We start from the raw sequence: 26,585 nt of genomic DNA, 5'->3' as shown, positions 1-26,585 counted from the left end.
TTAAACATTTCAGTGCAGAAACGTTAACTAGTTTTACTAGAAAATACATGTGTGTATTTGAGTGCACCCCAGACACAATGAAATCAACAGATTTTACTACAGTAACCATGTTTTTTTTTACTGTAGTAAAACCATGGTTAATTTTCGTAAGGGAGGTTTAACGAACGTTACATGTGAAGAAGAGATAACAGCATTAGTGTCATACTCACATTGCTCTGTGTGACTCCGAATGGACACCAGATTGCCTCCATGTGAAATGCAGTGATCTCGTGATTTTTGCCATGACATCATGTTATCGAAAAACTTGTAACACTATTTGAAAACACAAATGCTTAGAATTAAAGTAAGTTGCTTTTCTAACAAAAGAAATGTCAGAGAAAATGATGTGTGGAAAATATTGAAAAATTTTATGTGCGGGAATATGTATAATGGGTTTAAAGGCGCTCTAAGCTGCCTGTTCCAGCCAATAAATGACAAGAAGTATTTGGGAGTGGGGTTGGGCGCGTTCATGACTCTTTCAGAAAGCATGGAAGGAAGGGGGAGGAGTTAGCTACATTCCGGTTTGTTTGCCAACACTTCGAACGTCAACAATAAGTGACGTCACACAGATTCACTAGAATGCCTTTAAATGCACAATAAGTAGGATTTTCACCACTAGAGATCACTATTACATATTATACAACAGTTCTTTCTAGTTCTCGAATCTGGCTTATAGCCGTGATATATTCTACTAGTATCATAACAGTAACCGCTTTGTTTACATATCATTACGCCACTGGTAATGAATGAGTGAATAAGGAATGCCCTTGAGCTGTACGGTCGCTCTATCTGTAACTAGAAAAAGCTGCCAAGAGTGCATCACATCAGCCTGATTCCCTTCAAAGATCAGAGGTCTTAATGTGTAAACTTTTGAAGGAGTTGTGGTCATTGTATCTCATAGCATGGCCGATTAAATTACTCTTGGCGAATAGAGCAATGAAAACAATAATTTATCTGGATTTAAAATATTTGGGAACTTTTTGAAAATGTAAAAACACAACACACTGTGAAAATGGTTTTCGGTTATTTAATTCCAAAAACATAACATATTGTGGCTTTAATTTTCACATTGTTTTGTTGGTCCATTTTCTATGTGTTTTTTGATGTTTTCGAACAGTAATGGTTCTTACTTTTCCTCTGAACAGAGTCCATTCAGGAGCGCAGCCGCCCGCTGCCACAGTGATTGGAGACATGGTGGTGTTAACAAAATCAGCACTTCTTTTACAGATCGATGGTAACACTACACCACAATTAATATCATTCCAGAATCCTACAGAAACATATACATGTTATCCATCAGATCATGTGCATGTGTACCACTGAAACAGAGATTAGACACATAAAGCATGTTTCATGAAATTAACAAAGCAAACCATTAATGAGGTTCAGTTTTTAAAAAATAACAGCTAACATAAAATAAAAATGAACAGGATTAAGTTTATTTGTTGCTTATGAGAATTTCTTACCCATGTTCTTGTAAATGGTCACACAGTTCTCGTCATTGTTGGCGAAATTTGGTTCGTTTTGTTCCCATGCAGTGTATACAACAGGTGAACCATCCACCCAACTACAGATTTAAAAAAAACAGCACCAATGTAGTTTTATTGAACTCATTACCATGCATACTCAATGAAAGGTCGTTACAGTTTATTATACTTTTTTGGTCCTAATTTATCATCCTGTGTCATGGTCCTTCATACTCACTTAATTGATTTGTCCAAATCTACAGTCATCCCGATGTAGTACTGATTTTCCGATCCTTTAGATATCTGTAAAACAGCAGATAATCCATCTCAGATGTCTATTTGGAAAAAAACTTTACTATCACATCTTCAGCTAATGTTTCAATCTCTCCAACTGGTTCAAACACATGAAGATGCATCAGGGATGAGCTGTTACTGTCTTATTTCTGAGTTATCTGGCTCCAGAACTGAAACCAGCACAGTTCTGCTGAATGGAAAACCCAGAAGCATTCACTCCCACTGTACTTTGATCGATCCAAGCACGCTTGGGTTTTTAGGATGCAATTGTTTTGAAGACAACAGGAAGTAAAGTACTATCTTAACACTGGAGCACATTGTATTGTTAAATCTGTGGCTTTGTCCGAAATTGCATACTGTGACAGTAGGCACTGAATTAGATGTATTATGAATTGAAGTACCCACTCATTGACCATTTAAACAGTAGGTATATGTAGTATGAATATGGATAGTATGAATCAATTTGGATGTACTAGATCTTTCTGGGTGTCGTGGAAGGTTGCACAGTCCACACCTCACCAGATTATCACTGGGGTCCCTCAGGGATCAGTGCTTGGTCCACTTCTTTTCTCCATCTACACAAAATCCTTAGGACCTATCTATCATACAGGCACATGGCTTGTCCTAGAACTGCTATGCTGATGACACCCAGATCTTCTACTCATTTCACCCTAATAATCCCACCATAGCAGCACGTATTACAGCCTGCTTAGAAGACATCTCAGCTCAGCTGAAGAAACACCACCTACAGCTGAACCTTGCTAAGAAGGAGCTGCTTGTTTTTTCAGCACAACCCACTCTACAGCACAACCTACAGTATCAATTCAACTTGGCAACACAATCTTTTCTCCTTCCAAAACTGCAAGAAACCTCAGTGAACTCTTTGATGACGAACTGTCCTTCTCTTATAACATTGCAAAAACATTGCGATCATGCGGTTTTGCATTATACAATATCAGAAAGATATGGCCATACCTTATGGAGCATGCTCCACAACTTCTGATCCAGGCCCTTGTTATTTTCAGGCTAGACTACTGCAGTGTTTTTCTTGCTGGCCTTCCTGTAAGGTCTATTAAACCACTCCAATTGGTTCAGAACGCAGCAGCTCGGCTCATCTTCCAGGAGCCCAATGTTACGTCTCTCTTCATCTCTCTCTACTGACTACCAATTAAGGCGTGCTTCAGGTATAAGTCGCTAATGCTCACTTATGGCGCTTTTTCATTGCATAGTACCCCACGGTTTGGGTTGGTTACTTTTAAAAAATCTTACTTCTGGGGGCTTTTCCACTGGGTGCAGTATGTAATAATAATAATAATAATTCGTTACATTTATATAGCGCTTTTCTGCAGACCTCAAATCGCCTTACATATGAATGGGGGAATTCTCCTCAACCACCACCAATGTGCAGCATCCACCTGGATGATGCGACGGCAGCCATATTGCGCTAGAACGCCCACCACACACCAGGGCCCGGTTCCCCGATAACGTTCACTCTTAGCGTGCTAAGAAGACTCAAAAAGATATATCTTACCAAAGTTGTTGATGTTCCTAAGTGTGTTCCCCGAAGTGTCTCTTAAGAAGCTTCTTAACACGCTGCCTCTAAGAACGACGTACAATGGTGCTGTCCCAAGTGAAGGTGCTGAATTATTTGCGATCGATCACTCAGGGATCGATTTTCCACTTCACGCGAAGGTGCATTACGACGTTAAGAAAGACAACACTGAATATACAAATGGAACATTACTCAAATTATTCCAGTCACATTTATTTTAACATAGTTTAAGTTATCTGTAAAATATAGACTATTAATTAAATAATCAAATTGTCAGTAATACGGGTAGACAAACCGGGTATCCCTCACTATTTATCCACCCTCCTTGTCCCGTTGTGCCACTTGTGCCGCTTCTTGACATGGGTTTTGACTTTAAAAAAATATGTAATACACTTTTATACGAATGTTAAGGTACTTAACAATCAGAATTGATTGGCAAGCAGCTGCAGTATTTCTGTTTAATGCGGTATTGCTTAACATTAATGTTTCAATAAAAAGCAACCTAGTTAGATAGAGAATATGGTCTGAGAAGATCTAGCAGCTCCATAATGAGTTGTCTTGGAAGGCGATTTTTTTATTTAGCCACGTCAGGCAAAATGTCAAAAGGTTTAAGGATTGACAAATAAAAAAATTGGCATGGACTAAACAGTTACGCGGCCGGTGTTGTGTGGAAGTCTGTTCCCCCTACAGTATGTTTCCCTTTAGTGTAGTGTTTTTTATAGCATTTTTATCACATTGTACGTTTATTCTTTATATATATTGAAAGTTTTAATGGCTACTGAGATGTATATGTGTGCATTTATGTAATGTATCTTGACTGTTCTTGATTGTAAGTCAATTCTTTTTACAGTATGAATCATATTATATGTATAATATATATTTATTATGTTTGGAAACATAACAGTTTTAAAACAAACAGTAGAGAAAAAAAGAAAAGAAAAAGAAAGACTAAGGGCCCTATTTTAACGATCTGAAACGCAAGTGTGAAGCGCAAAACGCAAGTGACTTTGTGGGCGGATCTTGGGCGCTGTTGCTATTTTCCCGGCGGGAGAAATAACTCTTGCGCCAGGCGCAAATCAATAAGGGGTTTGTCTGAAGTAGGTTCATTATTCATAGGTGTGGTTTGGGCGTAACCTCAAGGACCAGTGGCGGTTCTAGACAAATTTCACTAGGGGGGCCAAGGAGGGGCCAGTGTTTTACCAGAGGGGCACATAAAAAAATGGAAAGAAATTATATTTAAAGATTTTAGGGGTGGTTACAGGAATTAGTTTAAGACAGGACTAGGCATTAGTCTAATTAGGAAATATAACTAGTTTTAAAAAACATGCCTTACTAAAAACATTACTTGTGTGCATTTTGAAGCAAAACAAAGGGCACTGGTGTATTCCCTGCTGAAAAAAACAGCCAGCTAAACCAGCATCAAACCAGCATAGACCAGCATAATTCGCATGCTGGTCCATGAGTCCTTACCAGTGCCCAAACCTGCATACACATTCTCAACATCGGGAGGTTGGGAACAAATTGAGACACTTGCTGAGCAGCACCTGCAGCCAGCTACAGTGGTTGGGTGCGCCGCTCTAATTCGCCCGTGTAGAACGTTGCGTCGCATTAGTTCCTCTTTTGGCGCTCGCGTGTAAAATCAAAATAAATTTATACTTTTTTATTTGGTCAGCACGGGGTGGCCACAGGGGTGGCCAGGGACATGTCTACAGAGGCACGGGCCACCCTTGGCCTCCGTGTAGAACCGCCACTGCCCAGGACGTTGCGCCAAGCGCTACAATGATGTCAGGAGACGGGGGAATCCCAAGCTTGCCAGCATAAATCGGGCATGCCGTGTAACGGGAGGTGGATCTGCCTCTACACATGACCTGACGCCAGCAGAGGACATCGCTGCGTCCACCCTCACCGCTGAAAGTGTTGAAGGCGGTTTGGCTTTGAAATCGGACCCAAGAAACGCAAGCAGTCCAACCCCAAAGTGCACTTACAAATCAAGTTCACATACATTAAGGTTTCTTATGAAAACATTTTAATTATTATTTACATAAAATAAACGTAATACAGCCACACAACAAACTTATGAAAATATTTTAATTGTTATTTGCATAAGAATTTTTAACACAGCCACACAATAAATAAAAACTATCACCACAATGCTCACCACTATGATTTCCCTTATCTCATGTGTTAATATTTTTTTATTATAACAATTTATGATTTGCAAAAATAACTGTTGCATCTGTGTAGATTAGAAAAGCAAAGTGTGTGCGCGTTGTGCACGCTATACATTATGGTCAAGCATGCGCCCTTAAAATAGCATAATGAACAACGCGCCACTGACTTTAGACTAGTTTTTTTTGGTCAGTGGCGCAATTGTTTTTTGAAACTGGAAAATAGCATCAGGGATGGTTTGCGACGGAACACGCCTCCTTTTTTGCGCTGAACCGCCCAGGGAGCGCAAGTTCATTCCCTAGTTTGCCGACGTGCGTCTGTGGAGGGAAAAACCTGCTGTGCGCCGGTGCAAAATACAAATGATACATGCGTCACTGACAAAGTCAGTTGCGCTGGGTGCAAGATAGGGCCCTATATTAAAAGACATAAAACTGTCAAATATGAAATATTTAATAAATTGTATAATAGAATACATGATATTATTGCTTTTTAGTATAACCAATTGAAATCTTTGATCTTTCTAAATAAATTATAAATGTAACGTGATGAAAACGCTATAAACATAGAGGGAACAGACTTCAATGAGGAACCAACACCGGCGCCGTCTTTGATTCATTCGTTGAATTCATTGAAAACATATTGTATTATAAGTCTTAAAAATTTCCATAACATAAAATCATTAACAGCATACCATAGTTTGACTTGTACTGTGCTGCGCTGATTTCTAAAGACTGCGGCGATAGCGTTTTGCGCTCAAACAACGCTAAGAGAGAGCTTACGAATGGTCCAGACCAACCTTACGAAAGTGTGACTTACAGAAGATATACTTAGCGTACGAACGTTTTGGGAATCGTGCCATAGAGTTAAGAGAGAGGTTAAGGAATAGGTTAAGAACTACTTAGCGATAAGAACGTTTTGGGAAACCGGGCCCAGTTTATTAGTGGAGAGGAGACCAAGTGATATAGCCAATTAGTTTATATATGGGGATGATAAGTAGGCCAATGGGCAAGTTTGGCCATGTAGTACCCAAAACTTTTTTTAATACCTCCTCGGTCGGGGATCCAAGCAACCCAAGCTGATACCAAAAAATTAGCTTTAACTTTATGCTAGCTTGCACTGTCACTGGTAAACCTGTTGTCATCTGTGCTTTGCTGTAAGTTCTCAAACTCCCTTTTAAGGATGAAAAACATCCACAGGTTGAGAATCAGGAATACCATAACATTTTTAACATTGGGGTACTATGCAATGGAAAAGCACCATTTCCAAACTTTCACTGGGACCGCACCGGCATACTTTTACACCTTCATACATTCCTACACCCCACCCAGAACCTTATGTTCAGCAATTTTGCAACCTTTGTGTTTTTCTTCACTTCTCCCTGCTGGTGGAATGATCTTCCTATTGCACTCTGGTCAACCACATCTTTTGCAACATTCAAAAAACAATTAAAAAACGATCTCTTCCAAAAAATACTTGGTATTGACCACATTTCTATTTCTGCTCTCTTTTCAGAAAAAAAAATAAAATGTTTGTTTTTCTCACAACAGCTATTGTTTCGGAATAGTAAAAACTGGTACCTTGGCATAAGCACCTTTCGTACTATTGCCTCCCTATGACACATCATAATTTTTCTTGTTTCCTAATCTTTGTAAATCGCTTTGAATAAAGGCATCTGCTAAATGTCTAAATGTAAATGTGTAATCTGCCATGTTGCTACATTATGTGATACATCGTCATAACAAGAAGTTAGTTAACTGGAATGATGTGTTAAACAAGTGCAATTTAACCACAAGGAACAGTTTTTTAGTATATGTGTTTGCATTTAAATAGAGCCGCGTCACTGCTTTTGGGCATTTTGAAAAAAACAACGTCCCTTAAAACTGTTACTTTTCTCCTACTGTTTTTCAAATACTATGAATTCGGACATACTACTCACCTCGCCTACTGCTTTTTGCTTACTGTATAGTATAAAAAAGTAAGTGGTTCCGTTTTTTTTTTCGTTTGGGGCGGAATAACACAGTCCTCTCACATGTCTATCATATTTCTTAAGCCGTGGTCACACTAGACTTTGAGCATGTGAATATTTGTCAGACGTTGCTGTTGGGAGCTGTTTATCAATAAGATCTTTGGCTTCATCCATTTGTGCTTTTTAGTAGAGAGAAAGGTCAGTCCATGAAATATCGATTTTGAACTGGTCAAAGATCTCCATGTGATACACATTCACAGGTCAGAGTTCACCAGACTTGAACTATGCTATGTAAGGGATAATGTAGAGGCAGCCGGTAGTTATTGGGAAATAAGCCCCGACAGTGTGATCAGGACCCGACGCGAAGCGGAGGGTCTTGTATCACACTGAAGGGGCTTATTTCCCAAAAACTACCGGCTGCCTCTACATTATCCCGCTTATTACACGGCTACTTGCCACATAAGAAAAGAAACTGGACATGAATATGAATTTGAAACATTTTATTGGCATATTTGTTTTAAATTAACATTTTTATCCTTCCGCGAAACCTTGCACAGATGCATAAAATGATCGTAATACCTTATTAAGATCCTCTGCTTCATACTTGTCTGTCTCCATTTTTTTCTCTTTAACCAGTCTTTGAGAAGTTTTAATCCCCATTCTGTATTTTTTTGTGTGTTGGCTTCGTAGCTGTCATGCTCTATTTTGTCAAGTTCAGTCTCAGTAAGCTCTCTGTGTCTTGTTGTGGTTGTCGAGTGTTTGTCACAAGATGGCGCCAAACAGACAGTAATCTTTATTGATCTTTATTGGCGCGGAGCGATTTTACTCGTGCAAGTAGTCCGGCTATGCGTTATTATTTTGGAGCGGTTATTATTTGAAAAGAACGAACCTGCAAATGTCTCAACTGACCAATCAGAATCAAGCATTCCAGAGAGCCGTGTAATAAGCAGTGATATATGTATGAATGAAAGTAAATATAACGAAAGTCTAGTGTGACCACAGCTTTAGTCGATTTGGCACTTGTGCCGCTCAGACATTCATGTAACCCTGCTGCAGGGGTCAAAACCAGGCTTTGGGGGTCAAACGCGCTAAGGCACGGTTGGCATAATGTGAGTGCTCCCTTATTGGAGTCATTGGAGACATTTGAATTTTAATCAGATATTAGCAGAGAGTGACCTTTAGCCCATATTTACCTAACATGCTAAGGGTGTGACCAGCAATTTTGAGATGATGTGTCATTTCAACTCACAGATAAATGCTGTAGTTCCTAACTTTGTCCACTAGCTGGATTACAGGATAAGGAAATCTTTATAATCAAACACTTTCATCAGTGTTTAAATGCTTCAAGGACATCAGAACCTTAGATAACAAGTATTACAAGCATATAGAGAAAATTTGTAGATACTCAAGTAAGGTGTAAAACTGAAAAGCATTGCCAGTATTTTATTTTACCTGCTTCCATAAAAACTTCCTCTCAGTCTGACCAGTAATGACAACAAGATCAGCATGATTCTTCTTACAGAAGGCACGAGCTTCTTCCATAGGGTGCAGATCATTATTAATGAAATACTGACTGCCATTGTACTGAATCCAGCCATCAGACGTCTTGTTATATTCTATAGTGAAAGGTAAAAGGACAAAAACTTCATTTATATTTTGGGATTATGCGATTTATAACTGCCAAATATTTCTGAAACATTTTCTGTGGTAACACTTTAGATTACAGCCTGGAAAGTACTGCGTAAGTACAGCGAATTTACAGCGTATGTTTCTGTAATTATAGTTTACTTATAAAGTATGTACGTGTAATTATAAGGGAACAATTTATAATATTTGGGGAATAAAGGGGTAACAACCAGGAAAAATACAAATAATATATGCAGTAAAGTACTGCATAAGTACAGCGAATTTACAGCGTATGTTTCTGTAATTATAGTAAACTTATGAAGTACGTACGTGTAATTATAAGGGAACAATTTATAATATTTGGGGAACAAAGGGGTAACAACCTGGAAAAATATGCAGTAAGTATTTTAGATTACTAAACAACAAAACTTGAAATTCAGTTAATGTGTTTATGCTACACAATACAATTTATTTAGAATTTTCAATAAAGGTTACTTACCTTAAGAAAGAAAAAGAGTACAGGAATTTGTTGGTGTCATGATTTCGGTCTTATTGGCCGCTTTGTCTTTGTTTCACCATGTGTTGTGTTGTGTTTATGTTTTGACAGCTCCACACGTGCGCGCCTTCCACCTGGTGACCTCATTATCTCCGACTCTTCTCACCGGCGTCCCACACCTGATCCTTATTATTTGCCCATCCGGTTTGATTTAAATTCCCCTCGTTTCCTCTGTTTTTTGCAAGTTCGTCTTAGTGTGTTCCTGCCCGCTAGCTCTGTCTAGTTCTTGTCGTGTCCAGTTTTATTCTTAGTATATTTCACCGTGCTCTCTGCTGCCTTTGCCCCGTTAGATTCCCCGCCCTGCTGTCAGTCTCTCCCGATTGGTGTGGCATCTGTCAAGTCTTCGGAAACTTTCGGTCAGAGGAAACTCCTGGCAACATTCTATACCTTGCGCTGTCCAGCCGCAGTGCGCTCATGAGCGCGTAATTCTGCTGAAGACGCTGACAGCCGCAGTGCGCACTAGCGCGTAATTCTGCTCCACACCCTGACTACCGCAGTGCGCTGTCCAGCGCGCGTACTGCTGAAGACTCTGACCGCTTCTCTCTCTCTCTGTGCCCCGCCAGGAATCACCCTCCGTGCCTAGCCAGGATTCCCTCCCTGTTCCCCGTCAGGAATACCAGTCTGTGACTACGGAGTTGTGGATGTTCTACAGCCCTGCAGTGTTTTCTATTTCAGCGCACCCATCACACACGGACACAGAGTGTTTTCTATTATACATATTTTCACCTGAAGACATTGAGTGTTCTGCTTTTATACATACCTTGTGAATAAACCTTTGCTCTGGGATTCGTGTCTAGTGTCATTCCTAACAGGACGAACTTGCCAAGATGGATCCAGCGGAGGTTGATGCTCTCCGGTCGGCGCTCGCTCAGCAGGGCTCATGGTTGGGACAACACTCGGCTCGTCTCACGTCAACATCTCAAGAGCTGGAGGAGTTATCTGTCCTGATGGCTGACCTTTCCTCTCGTCTTGACCAGGTCAGTCATGATACCATCCAACCCAGCCAGCCGTCGCAGACGGAGCCTCATGTCACAGCCCCACCTCCATATGATGGTAATCCTGCCTCCTGTCGGGCTTTTCTGTCACAATGCTCTCTGGTTTTTGCCCTCCAGCCCCGCCGCTATTCCGCAGAGAGCCCCCGGGTTGCGTTTGTGATCACCCTTCTGATTGGCAAGGCGCGCGAGTGGGCTACGGCCGTGTGGGATGCCCGCGATCCTTGCTGTCGGTCGTTTCATGAGTTTCGTGAGGAGATGGAGAAGCTCTTCGACCGTTCGGTGCGCGGGGACGCCGCTGCGGCTCGGTTGGCACATCTGGTTCAGGGAAGACACACAGTCACCGAGTACGCCATTGAGTTTAAAACCCTAGCGGCTGCCTGCCACTGGAATGAAGCGGCTCTCCGAGCGCAGTTTGTTGAGGGGTTGTCTGATGATCTCCAGGACGAGATCACTGTCCATGATCTTCCTCCCTCACTGGAAGCCATCATTGATCTCGCTCTCCGGATCGAAGCCCGGAGATTGCTTCGCGATCAACGACGCTCCATTCGCCAGCGAGCGTTTTCGGACGAGACCACCACTTCCCCCTCTTCGTCATCTTTACCTTCTGTCGTGCCTGAGCCCATGCAGCTGGGGCGCATGCGCCTGTCACAGAGAGAGAGGGAGAGACGCTTGCAGAAGGCTCTGTGTTTGTATTGCGGGAGACCCGGACATTTTGCAAGGGCCTGCCCGTTAAAAAGCCGCTGCCCATCAGTTAATACGGGAGTCCTGGTGGGTGCCACTTCCTCTAAACTCTCCCCTGTTTCCAGTACCCAACTCCCCGTCATGTTGTCCTTCGCTGGGCGTGATCATCCGTCCACCGCCCTTCTCGACTCTGGTGCGGAGGGCAACTTCATTGATGAAGCACTGGTTCGCGCCTGGGGTGTCCCGGTTGTCCCTCTCCAATCCCCTTTGGATGTCTGGTCCCTTAAGGGGCAGCAGATGGCGCGGATTACACATTGCACTTCTCCTGTGAGTCTCTCTGTGTCTGGTAATCATCGTGAGGAGATTGTGTTGCATATCCTTCATGCTTCTCTATCTCCTATTATTTTAGGGCATGGATGGTTAGCGCAACACAATCCTCACGTTGATTGGCAGCATAGTATTATCTTGTCTTGGTCCCAGTCTTGTCATGTGTCATGTCTTGGTTCTGCTGTTTCTGGTTCTGTTCTTTCTCTTCCTCAGGTTCCGGCGGTCGATTTGACCGGGGTCCCGGCGGAGTATGCGGATATCGCTCAAGGCAAGGCAAGGCAAGTTTATTTGTATAGCACATTTCATACACAGAGGTCATTCAAAGTGCTTTACACAGAAATGAGAAAACAATATATAAAAAAGAAAAAGAAAAAGTAAAAATAAGATTTACACGATAAGATCACAATAAAGACAAAGATACATGAGAATTTAAAATAACAATTAAAGAAAATAAATGTGATTTTAATAAAACAGTTTAAAATGTTAAAAAGAATAAAACAGGAGTAAAAGTGACTTGAGTTAAAGGTGCAGTCAGTGTGAAGCAGCACAGTGCTCAGGTGTTTAGTAAAGCCCGGGCCACCTCCCTTCCTCCTCACCGGCCATATGATTGCGCTATTGATCTCCTCCCCGGCACTTCTCCGCCTAAGGGTAGACTTTATTCGTTATCGGGTCCTGAGAGAGAGGCTATGGACCAGTATATTAATGATGCCCTGCGTGCCGGTCTCATCCGTCCCTCCACCTCGCCCGCAGGGGCGGGGTTTTTCTTTGTTGGCAAGAAAGACGGCTCCCTGCGCCCTTGTATTGATTATAGGGGCTTAAATGACATTACTGTTAAGAATAGGTACCCCCTTCCTTTAATGTCTACTGCGTTTGAGCTCCTGCAGGGGGCGCAGTTCTTTACTAAGCTAGATCTACGCAACGCCTATCATCTGGTGCGAATAAGAGAGGGAGATGAATGGAAGACAGCCTTTAACACCCCTACCGGACACTTTGAGTACTGCGTTCTGCCGTTCGGCCTTTGTAACGCCCCCTCTGTCTTCCAAACTCTGGTCAATGATGTGCTGAGAGACATGATTAACAAGTTTGTCTTTGTGTACATAGATGATATTCTCATCTTTTCTCCCTCTATGCAGGAACACACTCAGCATGTTCGCCGAGTCTTACGCCGACTGTTAGAAAATAAGCTGTATGTCAAGGCGGAGAAGTGCGAATTCCATCGTAAGTCAGTTTCGTTCCTGGGTTTTGTTGTTGCCCCCAGTGAGATCCGTCCCGACCCAGCCAAGATCAAAGCGGTGGCCGAATGGCCAGTCCCCGACTCCCGTAAGGATTTATTAAGATTTCTGGGTTTCGCCAATTTTTACCGGCGATTTATCAGAAATTATGGTCAGATTGCTCAACCTCTTACTGCTCTCACTTCCACTAAGGAGAGGTTTGTCTGGAATTCCAGTGCTCAGGAGGCCTTTGATAATTTAAAGTCCCGGTTTATCTCTGCTCCTGTTCTCTCTATTCCAGATCCGGCTGCTCAATTTATTGTGGAGGTGGATGCTTCGGATGTCGGGGTAGGCGCCGTTTTGTCTCAGCAGTCTGCAAGGGATGGCAAGGTGCATCCCTGTGCCTTCTTCTCCCATCGGTTAAACCCAGCAGAGCGAAATTATGACATAGGCAATCGGGAGCTGCTGGCGGTCAGACTGGCTTTGGGTGAGTGGCGTCACTGGTTAGAGGGGACCTCGGAGCCCTTCCTGGTCTGGACGGATCATAGGAATCTCGAATACATCCGTTCAGCCAGGAGGTTATCTTCTCGTCAGGCTCGTTGGGCGCTCTTATTTGACAGATTTAACTTCACCCTCTCGTACCGGCCCGGTTCCAAGAATACAAAGCCCGATGCTCTCTCTCGTTTGTTCGAAAGCCCCGGTTCCGCTGGGGACGAAACCATCCTCCCGGAGGGGCGGGTGGTGGGTGCCCTGCGCTGGGGAATAGAACAACGGGTGAGACGGGCCGGCCGGGAGGGGGAAGTGCCAGAAGGGTGCCCAGCGGGTCGATTGTGGGTTCCGAATGCGCTTCGCTCCGAGGTCATCCGGTGGGGTCACGAGTCCAAGTTTGTTTGCCATCCGGGGGTTCGGAGAACGTTGGCTACCGTACGTCAGCGTTTTTGGTGGCCCTCTATGGGTCCCGATGTCAGACAGTTTGTGTTAGCCTGTCAGGTTTGTGCCCGTAATAAGGCCTCTCATCAAGCCCCTATTAGTCTGCTTAAACCATTACCCATTCCCTCTCGTCCTTGGTCACATATCGCCATCGATTTTGTAACCAATTTGCCTAGTTCTAAGGGAAACACTGTAGTTTTGACCATTGTCGACCGCTTCTCCAAGGCGGCTCACTTTGTCCCTTTGCCCAAATTGCCCACTGCTAAGGAAACTGCCCAGGTTATGATCGAGCACGTCTTTCGCTTACATGGTCTGCCCACAGACGTTGTTTCAGATAGGGGTCCTCAGTTTATTTCTCGTTTCTGGCAGGAATTTTGTAGACAAATAGGCTCCACAGCTAGCTTGTCTTCAGGGTATCATCCTCAGACCAACGGGCAATGTGAACGGGCTAACCAGGATTTAGGTAGAGCTCTCCGCTGTCTGACATCGCAATATCCGAGCTCCTGGTGCCAACAGTTAGCCTGGGTTGAATACGCCCATAATTCTCTCCCTGTTTCTTCCCTTAACATGTCCCCTTTTGAGGCGTCCATGGGGTTTCAGCCCCCTTTATTCCCATCACAAGAACCTGATGCGGTGGTTCCGTCTGCGCTAGCTTTTGTCCGTCGTTGCAAACGCACCTGGAGAAAGGCTAGATTTACATTACGTCAGGTTTCCAGACGAACCAAAGCCGCGGCCGACCGTCACCGTAGAACCGCGCCCCGTTTTATCTGTGGGCAGAAAGTATGGCTTTCGTCCAAGGATTTACCTCTCCGTGAGCCTTCTCGCAAGCTGGCTCCACGATTCCTTGGGCCATACAGCATTGTTAAGGTTATTAATCCCGTGACGGTCAGGCTCAGATTGCCCCCAGCACTCGGTCGGGTTCATCCAGTTTTTCATGTGTCTAAACTGAAGCCTGTGTATTTTTCCCACCTTAATCCTGTTCCCTCTGCCCCCACCCCTCCCACCCCTCAGCTTATAGATGGTGCCCCTGTGTATTCGGTTAAGTCTTTACTGGATGTGCGTCGCCGGGGTAGGGGATTTCAATATCTCGTTGACTGGGAAGGATATGGTCCGGAGGAGAGGTGTTGGGTACCGGCCCGGGACATCCTGGACCCTGGGCTGATAGAGGATCTCCGCCGGCGACGGGGTGAGCCTCCTCATGGACCGCCCGGTGGCGGTCGTGGGGGGGAGTCCTGTCATGATTTCGGTCTTATTGGCCGCTTTGTCTTTGTTTCACCATGTGTTGTGTTGTGTTTATGTTTTGACAGCTCCACACGTGCGCGCCTTCCACCTGGTGACCTCATTATCTCCGACTCTTCTCACCGGCGTCCCACACCTGATCCTTATTATTTGCCCATCCGGTTTGATTTAAATTCCCCTCGTTTCCTCTGTTCTTTGCAAGTTCGTCTTAGTGTGTTCCTGCCCGCTAGCTCTGTCTAGTTCTTGTCGTGTCCAGTTTTATTCTTAGTATATTTCACCGTGCTCTCTGCTGCCTTTGCCCCGTTAGATTCCCCGCCCTGCTGTCAGTCTCTCCCGATTGGTGTGGCATCTGTCAAGTCTTCGGAAACTTTCGGTCAGAGGAAACTCCTGGCAATATTCTACACCTTGCGCTGTCCAGCCGCAGTGCGCTCATGAGCGCGTAATTCTGCTGAAGACGCTGACAGCCGCAGTGCGCACTAGCGCGTAATTCTGCTCCACACCCTGACTACCGCAGTGCGCTGTCCAGCGCGCGTACTGCTGAAGACCCTGACCGCTTCTCTCTCTCTCTGTGCCCCGCCAGGAATCACCCTCCGTGCCTAGCCAGGATTCCCTCCCTGTTCCCCGTCAGGAATACCAGTCTGTGACTACGGAGTTGTGGATGTTCTACAGCCCTGCAGTGTTTTCTATTTCAGCGCACCCATCACACACGGACACAGAGTGTTTTCTATTATACATATTTTCACCTGAAGACATTGAGTGTTCTGCTTTTATACATACCTTGTGAATAAACCTCTGCGCTGGGATTCCTGTCTAGTGTCATTCCTAACAGTTGGGTCATCAAGCAAAATTAAAAATAGGCAAGGCAACTATGGTGAAAACAAAGCAAGCAAAACTAGAACTACACTCTTAGAACGGATGTGTTAAAAACAACACATTAGTGTTGATTCTGGGACAACACACTAAGGGCCCTATTTTAACGATCTAAGCTCATTGTCTTAAGCGCACAGCGCAACGTGTAAATGGGCGTGTCCGAATCCACTTTTGCTAATTTAATGACGGGAAAAATGGTTTTTGCGCCGAGCGCATGGTCGAAAAGGGTTGGTCCTATTGTAATGGGAGTATTTTGGGCGTAACGTGCAGTAAACCAATGAGAGTCACAGCTCTCATCCCCTTTAAAAGCAAGTTGCTCTGGCGCTATGTCTAATCCCTATTTAGATGACAGACTTTGTAAACTGAAAAACTAAGCGGAGGAAGAAGATCCCCAGTTTAAGATTAATGTTAAATAATTATGTTGTTTTTCCACTTGTATTGAAATTGTTATTTTTTTATTAAAACCTTTAAAACCCGTTTTCTTTTAGTCATGGAAGTAAAAAAGCAGGCTTGTAATTGCTTTAAATGTATGGCTATCCAATATCACCAAAAAATTATTTACAAGTATGTAAGATAAGGTTTGTACTCTAAAAATACTTTATTTGTAACAAACATGAGATAAAGAATTTACAAACGGCTCTCCTCACGTTTCAGCACTTTGGACAGCGTTTTTTTTTTAGCAAAGAGTTTTTTTAAGCATTACTTAAAAATGTTTCTCATCTCACCATATCCACAGTTACAGAGTCATCATATACAATAAATCCGTGAGGTAGCATAAAAAAACATTTAAAAACAGACGCATTTGTTCAAAGCAAAGCATTTATTTACTTACCAGTCTGCAGGTGAAGCAACTCTTTGTGCCTTCTAACGTCTCATAATTACTCCTCATTTATGTCCAAGAAACTCAATAATAATCTTTTACATTCAATCCTTTAATCTTTCATATTTAAAAGCATTTTTGTGCTGCTGCGCATTCATGTACCTTGTGATAAGCAAACCCGCGTTGTCCTCCCGTGTATAGGCGCATTTTACTAATGCGCTCTTTAAATAACATAAAACACATTGCGCCATTGACTTTAGACTTTAGAGCAGGTTTTTGTTGGTCAATGGCGTAGTCTATTTTAGTTGCCTCAAAATAGCAACGTGCCAACAATGCGCCTGAACACACCTCGTTTTCAGACCAGAACGCCCATGGGCGCAAAAGGGGGCGCAAATGCATTTGCTATTTAAACAACGCGGCGCTAAACGTGAAAATTAGGGTGGAAACTAGCGAAAGACACATGCGTCGCGCATTGCGCTGCATTGCGCCGGGTGTAAGATAGAGCCCTAAATGCGTTGTCCCAGAATCCACCCATCTCTGTGTTATTATGGAAACAACACATTTTGTGTTACTTTTAACACAACTTGGGTGATATTTTAACACAAAATCAATACAAAATGACACATAATGTGTTAAAATTACACATAATGTTTTAAAAACTTAACACACAAAGATGTGTAAAAAATTAACACATCCTTTCTAAGAGTGTATTTTCTGTAGTTACTGAGTAAATATACCATTGTTTTGTGTTGTTACAGTCTAAGTCAAAAATGTTTACCCCCTTGTTTCACGTAGTAGGAGTAAGTACAGAATCTGCGGGCTGTAAATTAAAGTGGCACTTGTTACCCCCTTGTTTCACGTAGTTTCAGAGTAAATACAACATCTGCGGGCTGTAAATTAAAGTGGCACTTGTTACCCCCTTGTTTCACGTAGTTACAGAGTAAATACAACATCTGCGGGCTGTAAATTAAAGTGGCACTTGTTACCCCCTTGTTTCACGTAGTTACAGAGTAAATACAACATCTGCGGGCTGTAAATTAAAGTGGCACTTGTTACCCCCTTGTTTCACGTAGTTACAGAGTAAATACAACATCTGCGGGCTGTAAATTAAAGTGGCACTTGTTACCCCTTTGTTCCGAAAATATTATAAATTGTTTCCTTAAAATTACACGTATGTACTTTATAAGTACACTATAATTACAGAAATGTATGCTGTAAATTCGCTGTACTTACGCAGTACTTTACTGCATATATTATTTGTATTTTTCCTGGTTGTTACCCTTTTATTCCCCAAATTTTATAAATTGTTCCCTTATAATTACACGTACGTACTTCATAAGTAAACTATAATTACAGAAACATACGCTGTAAATTCCCTGTACTTACCCAGTACTTTCCGGGCTGTAATCTAAATTTTTACCTTAAGCTTATATGAAATGCATAAACATTTTTTATTTCATGTTCTTCAATCAGCTGCTGGATTCTGTGAGATTGTCTGGTGGATTCTCTTCTTGTTATGACAATGTTGAGTTTTAAGATAAATGACAATGTCAAGGTGAAAAATCCACTCCAAAAACAGTAAGAACTCGGTGTATGTTTTGATCATTGCTCTGAATCTGATCTCTAACAAATGTCCTTTACAAAAATGCAATTATCTAAAATTGGGTATTTTTGAAGACACCTACCCATTTTTGAGTGGTGATATAAAGAGAACAAATGAAGACAGGATTAAACTTTTTTTGTTGTTGTTGAAAGCAGAGGGTCTGTTCTTTCATTTGTATGTAACTGTATGTTTATATATTTAAAGAAGAAAAACTTCTGGAAGGCAAAAAAACACGCTGGTGGGGAAAGAGTTAATAAGGGCCTTCTGAGGGTAATTGATGCAATTTTGTAAGAAAAATATTCATATTTAAAGTAGTACACCTGCGGACAAACTAAAATAACTAGCTTCCGGTAATGGCCGATGCGTGTTCATAAGAGAGTGCGTTTCCAGCGACTACATCTTACGTCAAATGCTGGACACGCACTCTCTTTTGAACACTCACTGGTTATTACCAGAAGCTAGTTATTTTAGTTTGTAAAGATTTAAATATTATTATTTTTGCATCAATTTTTGTGAGAATTTTTTTTTTCTAATATAACTCCGATTGTGTTTGTCTGAGAAAAGGTAATCGTTGGGGTGAGTTAATTATTTGGTTATTTCCATTTTTGGCTGAACTACCCCTTTAAAACATTAGTCTGCTACAGATCTCAAGTAGAGCTACATGAAAAACAGATAAATGTGTTGTATAACACACAAATGAATCTTTACCTTGAATGACTGATGCCGGAGGGGATTTTGGAGTTACGCCTGTTACAAGAACAAAGTTTTTCAAGGTTTTAAAATTCTAAAACAATCATACACCCACTTAAAAATCTCCTTGATATCATTTGCTCAAACATATTTGGTTCAAAATAGTGAAGTTCAGAGCAATGTTGTAATCTAATGCAAAGACATTCAAACATCCCATTCCCCACATGTGTCTTAGAGTAAGTGCTGAATTCTGTACATATGTGTATATCTGCATGTGTACCTATAGGAATCTGACAGATCCAATCATTATAAGCATCACAATCACGATCATTCCACTTGCGTCCATAATAAAAGGCAGATTCTGCACAGTGTTCCTCATTATTATAGTTGTTTGGTTCACCGGAGCCCCAGTTCTCATAATCGGACTAAAACAGAAACAAAATACAAAATGTAAAATAATTAGAAGGAAAAGCCTTGATGAATCAACACAAATAGACAGAGAGTAATGAGAAATCACTCACAGGAGTTTGATCTGACCACACAAAACCAGAATTACTGTCCAATGAAGTGAAGCCGATCCATGCCGTGTTTGAGCTTGAATACCTTGTGCTTAAAGATGACAGTGATTATTGTTTTGAGAAGAAAGGTGAAGCATAAGAGTTCAAACGTAAATATCTAAGTATAAAATGGGTCAGAGTTGAACTTTTACATAAAAATTGTAATCTTATTATTTCAACTCAAGTACTTAAGCAGTTGTGATGACTTACGATGGTACCACATTAATTTCATTTTCTGAATGAAAGCTCACTAAATCACCACCAACAGCTCGACAGAAGTCACGCGCTTCAAACCAAGTCTTCTTCTCATCCTTTGGCTTTCTGTAGACCTAAGAAATACATACAGTATGAAAACTTTGATTGTCCTGAACAAACCTAGCTGTACATCTCAACATAAAGATCATAATATTGCTTCTGGTTTGAGCTGTTACAGAGACTCAGTGATTACAGAGACTCAGTGATTCAGGAGAATCGTGTGTCTTCACATTTACCTGAATACAACTTCCTGGATCTTTTTTAGTCCAATTATCCGGGCAGCTGGGGGGTCGTGTGGCCGGAGGCTCTGGGGTTGTAGTGACTCCTTCTGCCATTTTCTTACAGATGTATTTCTGTTTAGTGTTACAGGCCAATACATCCCATAATCCTGCTGAAGTTCCTGTTAACATTGCTACACAACCTCGGTGCTTATCTGAGTTTGAAAATACAAAGACGTGAGAAGTTAAACTCTTGTCAATTTTTTTATAGCAGGAGTAAACACAACAGATGTTGACCACTGTGCTTCACATAGTATTAAAAAAAAAAGAAAATACACACATCATTCCGACTGCAGAAAAGACATAAAAAATTTAAGAAAATGCACGCTCCAAAAGATACAACATTAGTTTACATTTAAACTCATATAAGGAGGATAGAGATCTCAAGGACAAAGAAAGGCTATTCCAAAGCAGAGGGCCAACAACAGTGAAAGCGTGGTCCCCTCTTGATTTCAAGCGACAGCAAGGCTGGAGCAGATTTTGATTACTCGTGGACCTTAGAGACCTCCCAGGTTGATAAACATTTACAAGTTTGGTAAGATATGAAGGTGCCAAACCGTTTAGTGATTTTAAAACGAATAACAATATTTTCATGTATATTCTGTAAAACACTGGAAGCCAATTAAGAGACATTAAAATCAGGGTGATATGCTCATATTCCCACTCAAGTCCAAAAAGATTAAAATGACAGAAACCCCGGAGTCAAGAGATAAGACTTTGATTGATGTCACACAGACCGAATACAATAAAACTCATCAACATACCTGGCATGCCTACATTAAAGTGTGTAAACTTGACTTTATTCCCATTGATCCACTGGAATCGCTCATTCTGATGAGTATTAGACAAACCAATCCAGAAATATTTCTCAGGTCGAAGACCAACCAGACTGATGAGAAACGCATTCTCATATCTAATAGCAAAGATATCACATTGTATTATTCATCTCACTGTAATTTAGTAAAGTATTACTAAATATCATCTACTCACCTGCTGGCAACATCAACCAGGTTAGCTTTGGTCTGCTCACACGTCAGTTTGGCATCATCAAAAGTTTTGGTTTCTATGGCAACGCTATAACAGTAATAGCCAAACCTAAACCAACCCTGTGAAAAGACATTCTCACCATCACCAAATGTCCCTTAAATATAATTGATATCTGTATATTTACACAACACTTCATAACTTTCATGACCACATAGACACAAAACACAAACTGTTAAAATATATTAACAAATAGATTGAAGATACATTACAATTAAGGAGCTAGGATACAAAAGCCACCAAACGCCACCTCTTTGAAAAATGAGATGATGATAACCACCAAATGCTCTCAGCATGTATTACAGTACATGGTCATCAATAGGGGTGTAACGATTAATCGTGTGATTCTGCTTGCTATGCTTCTTAATAAATTGCGCTGTCATGCCAATTAAATAGCCGTAGTAGCTACATGAAAGAGCTGTGCATTAAATTACCTTTGTGATTCAGAATCAACATCGCACAGGTATTATTAGTGTGTGACGTGAATTATCGTTACATCAAATACCTTAGCTTCATTCCCAGTGTCAGGCCATTTAGAAATACCATTTTGTTGGCAGAATTTGCTAAACGCCACATACATTTTTAGCAAAGTCCCCGGAAAGTGAGACTCGAATCTCTTGTGAGTACCTGTGAGGACCTGAATACAACCTGAGGGTGGCAGTCACATAGACCACAGCGCCACCTAATGTATGGGTGCTGATAAAAAATGTACAAGCCTAATGCTTATTTACAAGAAAATGTGTCAGATGCACAAAATCAAATTGACGTTACATTTGGCTTTTATCCCTTCTTTTCAGTATGTTTATTGTGTGACTTTATTGTTGTTGATTAGTTGATCTTTATTATGTTATGTTTGTTTATTGAAGTATAATAAAGAGTATGAGGTGATGCAGACTCACAGCTGGACATCCAGGACTGATGACCTCTTGAGATCCTTCAGGTTTAATGGAAGCTTTCTTCTTGCAGATGTAACCATGAGCTGACTCACACAGATGATCTGACCACTTTCCCTCCTATTACACACACACAAAACCATCATAACATAACTAGGTAGTAATTACTATAGTTAAAATAAACACAATGCACAAATGTCTACAGTACTGTTGTAAAAATAAATGTGTAATGTTGGCTGCTACCGCTAGAGGTCAGTAGTAAACCTCTAGAGCTGGAGATTAGAGTGAGTTTGGTGTTGCAATGATTCCCTACGTCTAAAATCCCATACTGTGAAAGTATGTATTGAATCAGATGAAGTACGCACTCGACTGTAAAACAGTACGTTCTATATAGTATGAATATGGGTAGTGTGAATGAATTTCAGATGTACTTCAACCGTTTCCCTTATTCATTTACATTTGAATGTCTCAACGTATCTCCTCTCTCTTCTTTGTAGCGTGACTCTTATGCCGGGGAGCTCACAGAATAGTAAAGTGTCCATCAAATGCATACATAAAAATCTTGCAAAAAGTAGTAGGTCATCCAGGACTAATTCCAACATAGCCTACTGCTCTTGCTTCACCTACTAATTTTAGCCCACTATTAAGTATTGAAGTAGGAGATTTTTGACGGGCCTGTTTTTATTAGTCCGCGCATGCATCCAAAACCGCATACTTTCTTACTACATAGCAAGTGAGAAACAGTATGTGACCAAATAAGTACAGCAAAATCTAAATGAACACTCCTTTAACACTGAAGCAGAGTTAAAAGCTGCAATCTGTAACTCTATCCTCTCTCTCACCACCTCTGTTGGAATCCTAAAATTGCATCTTACATCTAAGATGCAACAGAGTTATTTTCTTAACTTAGGTTTATATGTTGGCGTGTCCATGTAAAGTCACCATTATGGTGATCAGTCTTTGTTTTAGCTGGACTTGACTTTTAGCTTGTTCGTTTTTTTTTTTCTAACTGCTATAACTTTGTGTGTTTAAAACATGCTTGTTGTGTCAAGAAATGACAACAATTCTAATGTCTAACGTCGTCATCTAGAAAATCGATTTATTAATTTTGTGTTTGCACACTTATCAGAAGTATCTTTTTTGTCAATGGTGTGATACTACAGTGTGAGATCCAGAATTCTCATAATAATGAAAATTTTGACTATTTTCTTTGTCACCACTGTTGAGATTCATACCCTGATCATTGATATTCATGTGTCTAATTTACAATGCGGTTAATTTTTGTTTGTGCACAATCTTTCAAAATCCTTCAGAATGACAAACTGCTATGAGAGTTCTGGACCTTGAACGGTAGAGTGAGCAAACACTAAATTAATACATCTGTTTTCTAAATGATGATGTCTAGACTTTATGTACAAACCACTACCAACGAGTTGCACTATTGTCTTTTCTCTGCCATAACAAACATGTCTTAAATACAAAGTTATACAATAAAAAACCTAACAGGCTAAGAGGCAATTTCAACTAAAACAAACACTGATCACCATAATTGTGACTTTAAATGGCAACAGCCAACATCTAAACCTTAGTTAAGAAAATAAGATGCAGTTTCATATTTAGAAAGAATAAGGTTAGAGATTGCAGCTTTTAACTCTGCTTAAGTGTTACTTTTTAACACTCTGTAAGATTGGGAACACACCCAGCAGTGTTCATTTAACTCTGATGATTTTGCTGTGTATGTCAAAATACACCATAATCATGAAAGACTATGTGAAAGCTACCTGGATGACCTAGTTCTTTCAGCTGGATTCTGAAGTGTGCGTTCGGACACTTTACTACTCCATGAGGCCATGGGAGAGGATTTATGAATGGAGATGACAAGGGGATAAATTTAGTATGTCCGGATTTCATTCATACTATTACATCTATGTATTACTATTACATCTTAGTTATACTATATAGCTTGTTAAGTGTTTACTTGTTCAAAATAAATATATACTCAAGAGAGTATGCGACTTTGGATGCAGGCTCTATTTATAAGTCCACATCTTTTTTTCAATATTTCACATACAGAGTGGAAGAGACCTAAATGAAACACATTTGGTGCTATTCTAATAGGGCTGCTGCAAAAACTATTCAAATAGTGGATAATAATAATAATAATATATAAAAATAATAATATAAAAAATTGTGGTTAACGAAAGAATGGCATTATTGACAGATGTTAAACTGGTTCTTTACATCCAATCGATGTGGGGATCATCACGTCCTGTCGTTTAGGAAAATAAAGAGAATGAAGAGTAAAAAAAAACAGTTAAAAACTACCCACCTTTCCTTTGATAAGAACACAATCCTCCAATCGATTTGTGATGTGTGAAGGTTCTCCTACAAACCATTTAGTGAAGGTGACACGTGATCTATCTGACCACTCGAACAGATTCTGAGTCCTTTGATCATTAAGACCAATCCAGAGTTCATCAGACGACACTACACAACAACAACAACACTCAATTTTATACCACCAACTGATTTATTTATTATTACTGAATTATTAGAGGTGCAACAATAACAACTATTTTGATAATAAATCAGTCAAATTTTGTGTTTATCGTATCTTTCTCAGTTAAACAATGTGCAAAATAAACGACCCATCAATATTTACTGCAGAAAATCTTGATTTCCACTTGAGCATTTGCAAGTCATTCTTGAGGCCACACACATACAGGCGCCATATTGTTGCAATGGATTGTGGTATTGTACTCACACAACCGCGTGGCATTGGGTTTTCCTCACAACAAGCTGTTGTGCTTCATAAGTTTTCTGTTTACATTCTCAGACGACGAAACGAGTATAACATTTTGACCAAACTTAACACGAAGACTACACAAAGTTACAAATCACATGCTGTGTTTTCACATATAGTTCGTTTTAAAAGATCCAAACCCAGTTCACTTAAAGTGAACCAGAAAAGGAACAAGCTGAATATGACCTCAGTCCTTCATAAAAACTCAGACCCAAACTTTTGGTGCAGCAGTTCATTTTGATACATGTCAAACGACATGTAAAGCGCACCGCTACCTCCATGCGTTTACATGTCAAAAAGAAATTATGTCGTGTACAAACCACCCCACACCTCGCAAGAATGGACAGTTGTTTCTCGTTGTGTTTGATTATTATAACATTATTTTGATATAATTGGCAACTAAAGGCAGACTATTAATAGCTAGAGATATCGATATTTAGCTATGAATGATAATGCACAATGTTTAGATGTTGTTGTTTTTTTATGAAATTGAAACATGTATTAGAGTTATATTAAATTGTCCGTCTTACTGTAGTTCTGGTTAGCTGGTTAACTTATTGTACAGAAGCTGAAAGAAGAGTTATATAAAAATAATAATAATTTAGTGTTAACATTTAGTTTTCTTGTGCTTTTAGCAAAATCAGCAAATCAAAGAGCGACAGTCTGCATTCGAGATTCTTAGCAACTGTAGACTAAACACACAATTGATGTACTCCAAACAGATAAAAAATCATTGAAATTGATTGAAAAAATGTAAAAGTTATTAAGAAAACACTAGATTTATAAAAGAAATAAGATGCTAAAGGTTATTTAAATTGTTATTACTTCTATAACTTGACACCTGTCCAGCAATTGACAGAATAAAGATGTGTGTTTTTTGGATTGATTGGTGTGTGTGTGTGTGTGTGTGTGTGTGTGTGTGTGTGTGCGTGCGTGCGTGCGTGCGTGCGTGCGTGCGTGCGTGCGTGTGACAAACGTACTGTATCCAGTCTGAGATATGATGAAACTGTGTTCTTCTATGTTGTGTATGCTGGCCAGATCTGATCTTTCTCTGTGACACTCGGCCAAAGCATCACTCCACGTCTTCTTAGTGCGCTGCAGATTATAACAGTGACCGGCGTATGGCACCCACGCCACTGGACAGAAGCTAGGCTGATCTTTACCTGATAGAGAGAGAGAGATAAAAAATATAACATTGACTGAATATGTGCTCTCTCTCTCTCTTTGTGTGTGTGTGTGTGTGTGTGTGTGTGTGTGTGTGTGTGTGTGTGTGTGTGTGTGTGTGTGTGTGTGTGTCTGCGCGCATACATGTTGTACCTGTTGAAGGTGTGATATCTGTTGAGTTTCCCTTGCGGCAAATGTGACCTAACTTCTTGCTGCAGGCCAAACTTTCCCACTTGGATGCTTTACCAGCGTTTAATGCAGCACAGTTAAGGCCCGGCTCCAGAGAGGGATTACCTACAAAAATATAAAGATGACATTCAAACAATAAAAACATTTACATCTAAACCATTGAGATGTGTAAAGTTCACCGTGTTTTCTTTATACAGTTTATACACATGAATTTTAGATACCTGGAGCCCAGTTGAGATATCTGAAGGGGTTTCCATTACTCCACTGCCATCCACTCTCAAAGTCAAGACTGTTGAGTCCGATCCATAAAGCTGAACCCAAGAGATCTGTCAAGCCTGGAATATAAAGTTCATGAAATTCTGCTTTGT

The 26,585-nt window shown here is 40.8% G+C and overlaps 1 protein-coding gene across 1 annotated transcript in view; it reads right to left on the bottom strand.

Annotated features, from left to right (window-relative positions):
* LOC135743923 (macrophage mannose receptor 1-like) overlaps positions 1 to 26,585 on the bottom strand; it is a 41,198-nt gene that overhangs the window by 9,565 nt on the left and 5,048 nt on the right. The window contains exons 5-21 of the mRNA XM_065261828.1: positions 26,439 to 26,552; positions 26,182 to 26,322; positions 25,845 to 26,027; positions 24,391 to 24,548; positions 22,068 to 22,181; positions 21,115 to 21,230; positions 20,889 to 21,037; positions 20,083 to 20,279; positions 19,802 to 19,920; positions 19,556 to 19,643; positions 19,315 to 19,459; positions 19,053 to 19,091; positions 8,939 to 9,102; positions 1,744 to 1,808; positions 1,506 to 1,606; positions 1,170 to 1,309; positions 210 to 312 (exon numbers count right to left, since the gene is read on the bottom strand). Of these exons, the coding sequence (XP_065117900.1) occupies positions 210 to 312; positions 1,170 to 1,309; positions 1,506 to 1,606; positions 1,744 to 1,808; positions 8,939 to 9,102; positions 19,053 to 19,091; positions 19,315 to 19,459; positions 19,556 to 19,643; positions 19,802 to 19,920; positions 20,083 to 20,279; positions 20,889 to 21,037; positions 21,115 to 21,230; positions 22,068 to 22,181; positions 24,391 to 24,548; positions 25,845 to 26,027; positions 26,182 to 26,322; positions 26,439 to 26,552 (2,136 nt within the window). The remainder of the gene's footprint in view (positions 1 to 209; positions 313 to 1,169; positions 1,310 to 1,505; positions 1,607 to 1,743; positions 1,809 to 8,938; positions 9,103 to 19,052; positions 19,092 to 19,314; positions 19,460 to 19,555; positions 19,644 to 19,801; positions 19,921 to 20,082; positions 20,280 to 20,888; positions 21,038 to 21,114; positions 21,231 to 22,067; positions 22,182 to 24,390; positions 24,549 to 25,844; positions 26,028 to 26,181; positions 26,323 to 26,438; positions 26,553 to 26,585) is intronic.

Source organism: Paramisgurnus dabryanus, chromosome 2 (genome assembly GCF_030506205.2).
Source record: "Paramisgurnus dabryanus chromosome 2, PD_genome_1.1, whole genome shotgun sequence".
NCBI lineage: Eukaryota > Metazoa > Chordata > Actinopteri > Cypriniformes > Cobitidae > Paramisgurnus > Paramisgurnus dabryanus.
This window is presented reverse-complemented; position numbering and strand designations above follow the sequence as displayed.